Here is a 13,637-nt window from a genome sequence, read left to right as displayed (position 1 = left end):
TTTAACGGGAAGGTCACCATCATTTTTTTTATTAAATAAAACTTTTAATAGTACTTTTGAATCGTCAAATGCATCTACCACTGGTTCGGAATGTCTTTCCTACCGAGAAGAAGCAGCAAGAAACTGGACGGTTGACGGCGAAACATCCTAAGAAAACCTGCATGCCTGAGAGTTCTCCATAATGTTCTCAAAGGTGTGTGAAGTCTGCCAATCCGCATTTGGCCAGCGTGGCAGACTATGACTAAACCATTCTCATTCTGCAGGCGACCCTTGCGCAGTAGTGGGCCGGTGATGGGTTGATCACATGATGATGCTCCAGTACCTACATGCACCAGTTTTGTAAACTCAGCGATAATTGCCAGTGGATGCCGGATTATTGGGAATAGAAGCTAAACTAATTAATTGGGATATACATAATGTGCTCTGGACTGGATAACTTAGTTTATATGGCTTAGTTATTTTGTTATTCTTAGAAGTTTCGTACCTATTGTAAAGATGTTATTTGTTTAAGTAAACATTTTCTCAGTATGTCATGAGAGTTCACGATGATGTCCAGAAGCGATCAATCTTTCTTGACCAACAGAATGCGGGCGAAATTGCTTCCTTTGACGACGTTGCTAACGAGTTCCTTTTCTTTTGTTACAATGATCTAAAATATTACTGGTGTACAATTTGGTGGTGTATAATTTGCAGCCAAAATCGACACCAATACCATCCATAACTATTAATAAGTGTCGGTATTTCTATCTACATATTACTTTTTCACGGTTCAACCGCTGAACCGATCTTGACGAAGTTTGACCCAGAGTAACTTGTATCCGGATACAGACAAAGGATACTTTTTATCCCGGAAAATCAAAGAGTGCCCGCGAGATATTTAAAAAACCTCACGTGGACAAAGTCGCGGGTATCCACTATGGAATGTATTCCATACTACTGTAAAGGGTGTCTGAAAAAAGGTTCTTAACAACAGTTGAAGATGTGACCTTTTTGCACACAATAGTGGTTACCTACCCAAAATACGTAACGCTACCAGTCTTCAGGTGAAATGTCGGGTATTACAAGAAGGGTACTTAATTTAGATTTCTTACGTGAGATGTTGGGTTAAAAACCTTCCACTTGTAAGACGTGATCCCGGTACCAATGATTCCATAACACCGCTGCAAAATACCTAACTAATAAAGAGAAGAAACTATTACCTGTGATATAAGCCGGATTCTAGTTCAGCATAATATCGAGTTGTTATTCTAAGATAATAGAGCAGGGATTTTAGAAACCTACCAAACCCTAGGGAGAAGCGGAAGAAATGGTTACCTACTATTTATTTTGCTATTCCCAGAGTATTTTGCTTAACTTTTTGGACCAGGCGTAAAGGTCTACTATACCACATGTTACTTTTACTATAACCTTGTAGATATTCTTAAAACATTTGTTTAGGTACTACAATACAGTTTATTCTTGTTCATAATAGGACAGGTATTTTTGAAACCTGCCAGACCTTAGGGAGAAGCGGAAGTAAGGGTCACTAATATATATTTTGTTAAATTTTGTCAATTCTTTCAAGGACTCAGGGTTAAAGGTCTTCACCACATGTTGAGAAGGTTGCTTTTACTAAAACCTTGTAGATATTCTTAGGTAAGTATTTGTGTAGGTACAGGGGTAGGTATATTTTATTCTAGTTCATAATAGAACAGGTATTTTCGAAACCAACCAGACCTTAAGGAGAATTAGCGGGAAAAGGGTCACTAACTCTTTGTTAAAGCAATAAATAGCACTTTGGTTATTTTTTTGGCACTTCTGTCAAGAACCTGGGGTCAAGGTCTACACCACGAGTTAAAAAGGTTGCTTTTACTATACATCTTATAACTTTGAATCAAAAAATTAATTTGAGTTTGAGTTTGAATAGGGGATTTTGTATTTTCAAAAATCCTTTCTTAGCGGATGTCTACGTTATAATAGCTATCTGCATGTCAAATTTCATCCCGATCCGTCTAGTTGTTTGAGCTGTGCGTTGATAGATCAGTTAGTCAGTCAGTCAGCTTTTCCTTTTATATATTTAGATTAGGCAAGTATGATGTAGGTATAGGGATATATGCAATTGGCGTTTTATGGGAGTTTCGTGTTAACGGTGGCCTTCCGTCGGTGACGAGGTGCGCTGAACGGGTAAAGTTATAATAAGTAGAGCGGCTACCCGCACCGGAGTATTGTCTTTAGATTTGAAATTATAGTGTAATATCATGTAATATACTCGCAGCTAGTAACAAGTAGGTAACTAAGTAACTTTGTTTTAGTTTTATTTAAATAAAGTAGCTGTATTATATTGAGAAATTAGCCGATGCCTGCGATTTTGTCCGCGTGGTTTTAGTTTTTTAAAAATCCTGTGGAAACTCTTTAATTTTTCGAAACAAAAAGTAGCCTGTGTCACTCTCTCTAGGTCTTTGACTACATCCATGCGAATATGACATCGATCCGTTGCGACGTGATTGAAGCACTACAAACCAACAAACAAACACACTGTGCCATTTATTATATGGGTAGGTACTCGGGTAGGGACTAGAAGATGCGCGCGAAGTCGTCCACGTGGATTTTCTGAAAATCCCGTAGGAATATTGACGTTTAAACTATCGTGAGTTATTTCAATTTTTCTATAAATATAAAAGAATCTGGCTATACTCACCCGTACGTACCCGTAGGAATTGTTTGATTTTCTGAGACAAAAAGGAGCCCAATTGTTCGTCACCACGATGCAAGCTATTTTTGTACCAAATCTTCAAAAAAGTTAAATAGATGAACCGTGAATAATCAGAGAAGACAGACACAATTTCGCATTTATTATATTAGTATGGCTTATTCATATTACATGAATATTGAATTTTCTTTAGCATGGATAATATTTTTAATATTGGCTGTTTTTTTTTCAAATGTATCCCCAGATACTCTGATGAATGAAATTGTGTATATTTGTTAGTCGGTACCTATACTGGATAATGATCCGTGGTTGTTATATCATCAATTTTACGGTCTTTTAATCTTTTACTAAGATTTGTGAGCTCAATGTTCTAAGCGATGTCACCGCCAGATGCGTCTATTGTATAAAGTGTCTTTCTCTTCAGCGACGGGCCTTTTTCAAGACTCTCATCGCCACGCCCTGCTCCATAACAGACACCAGCAGACTACTTTTTTCAGTTTAATTAAGAACTTTAATTGCTTCTCTCTACCAACTGTCGTGTCGTGTAATAATTCTTAGGATTAAATCTTACCTACCTTTCTTTCATTCCTTGCGAAAGGTAATTTTCATTTATCAAACTTTTAGAGCTTCTATAACTCAAATACCCTTTTATAAGACGCATCTTCTTATTTTTTTAAAGTATATAACTTGGTTCCGCCTAACAGTCGATTCAATTTTTTTAAATTTTTCTCTCCGTAAGAACCATCCTCGTACTTCGTACTCGAGATTTGCGATCAGCAACACATTCAGCGATTCATTTTTATATATTACTATATTATATAAAAATGAATCGCTGAATGTGTTGCTGATCGCAAATCTCGAGTACGAAGTACTAATAAAAAAGTAGATAAAAGTAGATAAAAGTAGATAATAAAAAATATATTTCAAATACGTATGTGTGTTAAGTCGGCTGTTGAAATTAACCTTTAGTAGGCGTGTTCCGTTCACAAACGGGTCATCTGATAGTTAATATTCAAAGGGTCGTACGATCACGGATTCCGAGCGTGTCCCACTTCCACCGTATCGGAACGAGCTCTCAAAACAGTTTATTTCCCAAATATACTAAAGAGATATGGTGCAACTCACCATACCTAAATTTTAAAAATATTATTTCAGAACTTGGACGGAATATAATATATATGACTTACAAATCTCTAAAAGATATTTCTACTTTAATTTTAGGGTTCCATCCGAATGAAGAAACAGAAATTTTATTGAATCATTCGTGTGTCTGTCTGTTTCGCCGTCTTCACAGCCAATTTGCTCCGAATCTGCTGGAACGATTAAGTTGGGCAAACATAAAAATTTATGTGACCCAAACACAGTCGTGTAACGTAAATAAATGAATTTTGAATACGAGAAAACTTACATATAGCCCGCGACCGGTTGAGATGGCAATCCACGCACGGCACGCGCGCTCGCCCGTACCGGGTTAGCGCGGGGGCTGTGCGGGTGTGCTGGGCGTTCCCTCCCCGATTGCCATTTCAACCTGTCGCGTACTATACGTAGTTTTCGTACAGAACCCTTGCCACTCGATTTCAACTCACACTTCTCAGGTTTTTTACTTCTGAAAGCAATTATTTCACAAAATAAAATGATTAAAAATAAATACTTAACAATTTTAACAAATTTCATGTCTTCATGCAGAATGTTAAGGCCCCCCCGTTCAATTTAACGGCTGAATAGCCACGTTTCAGCATTTCAAAGATGCATTTCAATGTGAGCCTTTATTCAAGTAACGGGAGGGTCGGATTTACAGGCGTCACTGGAGAATTTACTATTGGATGAGTCCGAAAATCTCAGGAGATAAATACAATAATAAAATTATAATATCTATTATTAACTGATGCCCGCGACTTCGTCTGCGTGGAATTAGGTTTTTAAAAATCCCGTGGGAACTCTTTGATTTTCCGGAATAAAAGTAGCCTATGTCACTCTCCAGGTCTTTTATCTATACCCATGCAAAAAATCACATCAATCCGTTGCACCGTTGCGACGTGATTGAAGGACAAACCAACAAACAAACACACTTTCCCATTTATAATAAGGGTACTGATGCACACTCGTTTTTTCAATAACCATACTTACACGTTCCTTTTTCACTGCCGTTTCCGAATTGATGGTGGTACTTACTAAGTTCAATTATTATTTTAAATGTTATAGTTTTGTAAATCAGCTCAAACAAAATTTTAAAGCGGTGATAGTTTAGTGGTTAAGACATCGGCTTTCTAGTCGGAGGTACTCGGGTTCGGTGCCGGGCACAAACCTCTTACTTTTCGGAGCTATATTTATGCGTTTCTAAATTATTAACTAATCACTTGCTTTAACGGTGAAGGAAAATATCAAGAGGAAACTTTCATGTCGAAATTTCTCCATAGTGTTCTCAAAAGTGTGTGAAGTCAGCCAATTTGCACTTGAACAGCGACTTGGTGGACTTTGACCTAATTTGATGATGACGATGATTTGTTACACTTTCCTAACATCGTGTTATCTTTGTTGCAGTTGAAACCGATGCGACCGGCAGAGGCTGACCGGTGTCGTACCCGGATGTCGTGAGCTCTACCACCGGGAGCGCTCGCCGTCGCCGTGATGAGCACAACCCGCCAAGATGCGTCGGCGGCCATTTTGAATCGGCAAAGGACACGTTTGACGGCGCGAGATGGCCGTCAGCGGAGCCCTCGCGTTCAGCCTCCCTGCGCATCCACGCGTTTCCACCCCGCTTCGACACTATGAAATGTGGAAGCACGGCAAGTGGCGACAAAAATCACCACCAAGGACAAACGCGGCCATTAGAGTTCCCAGATAGAGATTGTACAGTGAACTATTAAATTTAAGAGGCCTAAGTGTTACTGTGTTGTGTAAATATAGTGGTGTGTAGATGTTAGAGATGGCCGAGGGTCGCGGGTCGCGCACGCCGCTGCTCGAGTGCGGCGAGTATGCGCACGCGCACAAGTCGGCGACGGCGCGCTGCTGCCTGTGGCTGGCCAGCCACGTCAACGTGAGGAAGTGCGTAGCTGGTGTTATGCTGCTGTCCGTCCTCACCATATTCTTCTATACGTATTATGTGACGATGCCGCTTACAAGGTGAGTTTGCGATCAACAAACGTAACTAGTTACCTACTCTTCAAATAAGTGTCCCGTTGTTCTGGTGGTTAGCACATAGCATGTTCGACTGCGTATGGTGGGGACCTGGGTTCGATTTGCGGATCGGGCTAAAAATTGTTATTGGGTTTTTCTGTCGTGAAATTCTTAGCACATAGGTAGGTACTGGCCCGGACTCCGGAGTAAGGAAGTTGGCGGTTATTCATTCTCCTGCCTTGGAGAGCACGTCGGCACCTGATCTCTCTTTGGTCGTGTTGGATTTCCGTCCCATCGGACTATAGAAATAATGCAATAGAGAGTGCACCCGTGTTTCTAACCACACTAAACTTGTACACTATAATATCTCCCGCGCAGATGTCTAATCATGTGCAGATATCGGCCGCTGTGACCGAAATTCGGTCGGGAGGACAATATTAGACATCAGAGATAAGTACCAAATGTTATTTTTAGGTTAAAGTGGATTTTATGGTTACACACAATCATAAATTAATCGTTGCACCCAATAGATCACGTACTTACGTATGCAGTAACTAGGTTGTTATTATGAATCAGCGCCCGCAAATATCGACATGCATTAATTATTCTGTACACCGGCATCGCTTTGTCGCGAACTATTTCTGCAAACTATTCAACGCTACGACTTCACCGGGGAAAATTTACTACACTAAAAGCGTGTGTTTTTCATTTTTCATCGACATATGCGTCGTTTTTAATATAATTCATGCATTCGTTATTAAATTTAAAATTAAAACGTCGAGAAACATGCTCGAACATAATTAATTACTCTAGCCGAAATATCGCGCCATTCGTACAAAATCCAATTTCCTTGCTAACTATCGGGTGTAAACATAGAGTGTTGTTGGGGAAAATAATAATATCAAATTATCGCGCTTGGTCACCTCTTTCTGTATTGGATTTAGTGAGCTATTGTTTCCATTGTGTTACTGTGTAATTTTAGTTTAAACCGCATTACAGCAATTTAATGCGTTCGGCGTTTCGATGTCGGGTACATTAGTCAGCATACATTTCACTGGGCATTACGGTGTAGTCATAACTAATCTTGCTTATTTCAAATTTTGCTTCATTAGATAGTAATGCGGGTTCACCGCAGTCAATGCAAATATGTTCGGTAGTTAAACTGTATGCCGATAATACCTATTTGAGTTTAGTTATTGTAATGTACTGTTATTATTATATTATTTTGTAATATCGATGGTGTAGTCGTAATAGTTAAAACGATATTCCAAAAGGGGGTTGAAAATCGGAATTCGTACCAATTAGGCAATTGATATTATCAGTTGTCGAGTAAATCTGGTTCGCCCGCTATAGAACGACCTTCACCGAGCTGGTTAATGGATGAAACGTATTTTATATTCAATTTAATATGTCAATAAATAATATATTGCATATGGGTTGCCTGAAAAATTACAGTCCAGTATATGCGTAATTAATAATTAAAAAAAAAAAAAATTCACTGGTTTGTTTAATTGACAAATTCCATACCAATCGAAAGTATTAAGCCCATAGAATATTCAAACGTGATTTTTGCCCCGGGGTAGTAACGTATAAACAGGTAAATCGATAAGTTTCATCCATTAACCAGCTCGGTGAAGGTCGTCCTATAGCGGGATCCTATATACTACTATCCCTTATTGGACGTTGGCCGTCATCTCGACCTATTTTCAAATCGTCAAATAAACATTTGCCAAACGGAAAATTATGCTACTTTGGCTATTTCATTCCATTCTCATATATTCCTAAGCCGCGCATTCTTCTTCCACTTCTCTTTTCCGTCAACGTTTCTCTTTTCTTCGATTTTGTCCATTATGATGTGTCTGAAGGAGACGGTGCCGGTCATGTCTGAGAACATGTGATAACAGATCTTTCTGCGTTAAAATATAAAAATAATTATAATAATATAATCTTCCTTTTAAATGTACAAACCTATTCTAAGCATTTCTTTCTAATGCAAGACGTGAAGACATCTTTGTCCAGATGTGTAATATACCTATGGGTAAATAAACTAAATAATATTACTTATTTGAATTCTTATTAATTTAGTTACGTTATTAGTATTTGAAAATTCGTTTTAAACTCATTATTGAATTTTAATAGCACCCGCTGTTTCCTTGTTGACCTACAAGCAGGGTCTCCAGTTAACTTTATGGTTTAAGTTATACCGTCATATCGCGAATTTTGGCAGTTTCGCAACCAGCAAACTCCTGTAACTTACTCGCAACTCGATACCATCCAATTTAACCAAGAGAAGATAAACTTAAACTTCAATGTTCGTAAACTATAATCAAGGCATCATTTGCGTCGACGTTAACTAAATATTTGTTCTAGTTACTAAAAAGAAATAACGTATACAATGAATATTTCCTCCGTGCGCCAGGGTTGGATTAATGTCCACGAAATTTCAAAACATCCCTCCCGTTTTGTATAAAGTTTTACTGAATAGTGCCGCTTTGACAGTTGTGGACTTCCCTTCGTTCCATTGTTGGATCGCGTGACAGCCGGTAAAGCCTTTCAATCTTGTTATATGTACATTTAAATAAATATATCTAATGTTTGCTTTCAGTTTTGGAAAGAGGCCAGTCTCTATTGTACTTACTTTTATATTAAGTAGGTATGTTACTGTAAAAGGTAAAGGTAAATCCTAAAAATTTCTATTATTTAGTGTCACAATTCGCAATTATTGTGTGATATAATTGTTAACTTGTGACTTGAACTAGCATTCCCTCCCTAGGAAGTCGTAGGTTTTACCTCAGAGAGACGTTAAAGTCTGAATAATATCTATCTCTGAAATAAACCTTAGATTCCCTGATATGAATGCTAGTAAAATTAATAATAATTACATTAAAATTCGTACTTTTACTTAGTAAATTTTGGGTTTACCGTAGTTCTGGTTTTTACACTTAACATGCCTAATGGATGATGTCCTTTTAACCTTTTATATGTTCATATCGTTTGATCGCTGATCAATTTGAGCTGAAGTTTTTAATGTGTCGGCACTTTTTTCAAATACTTACCTTTAAAATTGTGAAAAACGGACCTGTTCATGCTTTTTTATAACTAACTTATTATGCCTGTCACTTCGTCCGCGTGGACTACACAAATTTCAAACCCCATTAGGGATTGAATTATCAAAAATCGTTTCTTAGCGGATATCTACGGCATAGGTAATAGCTATCTGTATGCCATCGATCGGTCCAGTAGTTTGAGCCTGTGCATTGATAGATCAGTTAAGTAAGTCTGTCATCTTTTCCTTTTACATATATATATAGTATAGATGACTAATCAGGGAACCTCGTTGTGTTTATATGTTCGATCGTTATATAGTTTACGTTGGTCACACATGTATTAAAATTAAATAGGTATGTCTGCACATTTTACAAGTATCGAAAAAGATTCATTGCGCATTAAATTAGCCGTCGCCGGAAATTGCTTCGCAAAAGAATTAAAAGCGTTTAACTTTGTGCCGAGCGTTCTTGTCGCCCTTTGTTTGGCAGCTTTTCACTTCTAAATTAGAACGAGGAGGCGAATATTTCAGAGTAATTTATAACGTGATTTTATGTAATTAGGGCGGATGTCGTGTAGCCAAAGCGGTAATATTTTATTTTATCGGCTAAAATTTACACCGCTACGATGAGCGGGAAGGGCGGCAAGTTTCCCCGGATCCCGTGAATTTATAGCGAAACTTGTGTTCCGCCTAATTAATGGAAGCTGCTTTGGTAACTTCGGTTCTTATAAATCCGATGATTTTAAATGCTTTTGTGTTAACGCCGTTTATTGGGAAATTTTACTGAGGTTTTCTTTTTAATTGCTTGTTAAATGCGCACATTAAAACTTTCCGACTGTCGGTTCACATCACTTTTAACATTGTTCTACTTTTAAAATTACTTACTGAAAGTCTTAAGTCTGCATTAATCCTAATTCCTAATTCATTAATAAAATAATCAGAAAAAAACCTGCCAAAATTCTAATCTTCTTACCCACTTCACATAATAAGTTAGAAATTGAAATCCATACTAATATTATAAATGCGAAAGTGTGTCTGTCTGCTAGCTTTTCACGGCTCAACCGTTTAACCGATTATGACGAAATTTGGTACAGAGGTAGCTTGCAACCCGGGGAAGGACATAGGCTACTTTTTATCCCGGAAAATTTAAGAGTTCCCACAGGATTTTTAAAAACCTAAACCCACGCGTACGAAGTCGCGGGCATCAGTTAGTACCTAATAAGTCACTAAAGGTACAAAGTAAATTTTAAAAATGAAAATCTCCAATATGGATAGAGCCAATTCTGAATAATGAATTGGGTTTATTCATCGTAGTTGCTTTCGCCGGATAGCAAATAAAAAGTGCCTTTGCCTCAGTTATTCTTTTCAGCTCTTCGTTAAAGTTTCACTCCGGAGATGGGGCGGAGCTTTCATTAAAGCGAAGAGGCAACTACGGCAGCAGAACGGCTTCAGACCACGATAACCATATCTTTCGGAATTTACGAGACCGTTCCGGAAATTGACAATAATTTCAATGATGTCTAGGAACGCTCAAAGTTTATTTTCATTCGGTATAAAAATTATATGGCACTTTCTTTCAGATTTTTGTAAACTTTAGGTAATTATAGTGCACTCTAAACAAGTAGTTAGGTAAATTTAAAAAGATCTTATCGATGTGTACTTAATCCTTAGTCTTATGACCTGCGCAAAATGCTATGTTGCAACTTTAGATTGGACTAGCTACTTATTTTGTGCGCACTATAGGTATTTAATGATAAAAAGATCTCATTTGCAGGGTCGCACCTGCCACTTAAACGATAAATTAGGTGGGATTTATTATTGATTAGGTAGGTACAGTTATATTATTGCCTTCCTTGGTAATTTTTAGATCTGGCAATTGTTTGCTTTTGCTATCTATTAGAAAATTATTTGTTAGATATTTTCGGAATACGCTGAGGAATTTAAATATACAGTTTGTATGGAAACCCTATTCGGGATCCGTGCCTACTGTCTACGTATAAATATTTGCCTAAAAGTCTTTTATTTATTCTCTCGCGTTTGATATAAACCGTAATGGTTCTTTGATGTGGCTTCCAGCGAGAACGCAGGCCCAACTTTGGCAGCTTGTGATTGATTTTCATCAAAATTCCAGTAAGCGGATTAGATACTAAGTAATAAATCTGCAAAGTTTTAATTACCTGAGCTGAATTTAATATCCGTAAAAATTTAAAAAGTTTAATCTTTTTTTATCAAAAAAGTGTTTGATAAAAGTAATCTACAAGATGTAGGTATTGACAGGTAATTAATTAACGATTAGGTACGAGTGGGGTAAATGGAAAATGTAATTACTACGAGATTCCATAGTTTTAAATCAAGCAATTTTGAGATCTCACTCGTCATTTTAGCTCTATGTATCAACCGTCATATCAAAACTACTATTTTAGTCAAGGTGAACCATACTTTTGACATGACAATTATTGACATAAGAGCTAAAATGGCAAGTGAGATCTCAAAATGTTCACACTATAGGTCCTTATTATGGAAGTGAATGAATTTAGTTATCGCGCCAGATGGCCCCCGTTTATTTCATTCTCACCGATAATAATTCTCGCCGTAGAATTTAGTTTGAGGGAATGGTGTTTGTTTCAAATAAACGATCCGCTCAACTAAATGAATGTGACTTGCCCCACATGCCGCTGTAACTTCAGACGGGACAAGAACATTAGTTCGCACAGAATAATGAATGAAACACTTACGGAAAAATGTCCAAATATGTTTATTTTTTGTGCCCTCATCTATTTTAATTTATTACCGTAGGACCCTAGTTCATTTAAGTATTTACATTAAGTACAGTTCGCGGCCGAAAGTAATGTGCATCGACCTTTAGAATGAGATAGCAGATTTGTAGTGCGTTGTCCCTGTCGTTGAGACAAAACGTCACATAGGTATAACGCTCTACAAAACCGAAATGTCATTCTTAGGGCCAATGTTCATCACTTTCGGCCGCGTTCTATATTTACTTTTATTTACATTACATTAAGCTATAAGCTTCACATCCTGAAACTTTCGTGAGTTTATGTGGACCTTGCACAGTCCTCTTAAACAACTAATGAAGTTTTCAATTCGCAACCAAAGATAGATATTAAATATTAATGTAATATACTTACCTAATTATCTTATTGATCACCCTATTCACAACCGATAACATGAGAATACATGGAAACTTTAATTTCCGGGGATAAAAATTAGTCCATATCTATCTCCGAGATGCAAGCTATCTCTGTAACAAAATCCGTGAAAAAATGACAGACAGACACACACTATCGCTTTTTTCCCCTCCAACTAAGCGTAAAGCTTATGCTTGGAGGAGGTACGACAATAGTGCAAGGGGTGAGGTTTGAAGCGCCAACCTGTGGATTTCAGTCCGCTCCTATAACCGTTGAGCCATTGAGGCTTTTATAGTATTAGTATGGATAGTATGAATCATATTGTAATGCTTTTGTCTTTGTACAGTTTAGTATGGCGCGACCGGGTACCGCGGCCGCTGTCGCAGTGTTCGCTGCTGGCGTCGCAGCAGCAATCTGCGCGCGACCACCGCTCCGACGCGCGACTCCGTATCGACGCCAAGGTGTTGGTCATCGCAGAGTCGCTCTATTCGCGACTGGGACGCGACATCGCAGAGCTTCTTGTCGCCAACCGTATACGGTAAGAGTGCTTCTTTTATATTTTACTTATATTACTACGTAAAAAATAGCGCTCCCGCGCCGCAGCCCGCAACGTGTAGGTATAGATAGTATTAAGTAAAGCATTGTCCTTGTCCCGCTTGATTTACGTATAGCGCTGTCCTTGTCACTAGATGATATCTGTTCATTTGTAAGAAGTGCCGGGAGCGTGGTATAACTAAGAAGTAACTCTTCTCGTTCTGAGTAGAGACCCGTCCTTAGTAGTGAGCCGGCGATGGGTTGATGATGAAGTATTAAAGCCAACTTCCGTATGGTTGTCCAGTTGCTTTTATAAGTAGCTCGCTCGGTAAAATTATTAGATATTTATGTATTGTTGATTATTTGTTGTGAAGTGGTTAGGATGCTATTAAGTTAGAGCTTTCCCCACCGAATGAAAGACTTATCTCGTGCCTCGTGGTATCAATTATTATTCATCTGTGTTTCGGCGCTCAAACTGCGGATGAAACAATCGAACCAAACAAATAAGCTGGTAGAAACATGCTATTAGAATCGATGTGTAATGGCCCTCCACTTCTACCGAATCTACCACAGCCTATACGCCAGATAGAAGAGCCTATAAATGCACACAATTTATATCTTCACGTAGGTATCTGGCGTTGGCCGAATACCAACTAAGAGCAACAAACATTTAACTGAATAGGCCGGAAGCCACTGAATATATTTCTGTTCTATATTATTCTCAAGCCCAGTTCTTTTCCCGCTAAGAAAAACAGTTACAAAGAAAATAAAGCTACGTTATTACAAAAGCTAATAAAGTTCTCTCAAATGGAGTAGATGTATACCTACCTATATGTACCCTGGATAATATCGGGAAACTATATTTTTAACTTAAATATAAGGAGTTTTACAGCCGTACTCAGACTCGCTAATCGTGACTTAAGATTGAGTTAAAACGAGACAGATTTATGTGAGAGATATAGCTCTATCTCGTTTTAACTAAACTGCTAGTTTAGTGTTTAGGCTGTTAGTTTAGTTTTGAGTTCGCCGTTCACTTTTTAACACATTTCTAGTGTTTAATAATTGTTTATAAGCGGTTAAATACTTAACTCCGGAAATCCCAAGT

At 37.9% G+C, this 13,637-nt stretch overlaps 1 protein-coding gene across 2 annotated transcripts in view; it reads left to right on the top strand.

Annotated features, from left to right (window-relative positions):
* The first annotated feature begins 5,475 nt into the window (after positions 1-5,475).
* Positions 5,476-13,637, top strand: part of sfl (N-deacetylase and N-sulfotransferase sfl) — a 62,223-nt gene continuing 54,061 nt past the window's right edge. For both annotated transcript variants that reach the window (XR_011236721.1, XM_034968323.2), the window contains exons 1-2: positions 5,476-5,812; positions 12,345-12,536. Coding sequence is in view for 1 of the 2 variants with exons in the window: in XM_034968323.2 (XP_034824214.1) it covers positions 5,607-5,812; positions 12,345-12,536 (398 nt within the window). In the remaining variant the exon portion in view is untranslated. The remainder of the gene's footprint in view (positions 5,813-12,344; positions 12,537-13,637) is intronic.

Source organism: Maniola hyperantus, chromosome 5 (genome assembly GCF_902806685.2).
Source record: "Maniola hyperantus chromosome 5, iAphHyp1.2, whole genome shotgun sequence".
NCBI classification, from domain to species: Eukaryota; Metazoa; Arthropoda; class Insecta; order Lepidoptera; family Nymphalidae; genus Maniola; species Maniola hyperantus.
This window is presented reverse-complemented; position numbering and strand designations above follow the sequence as displayed.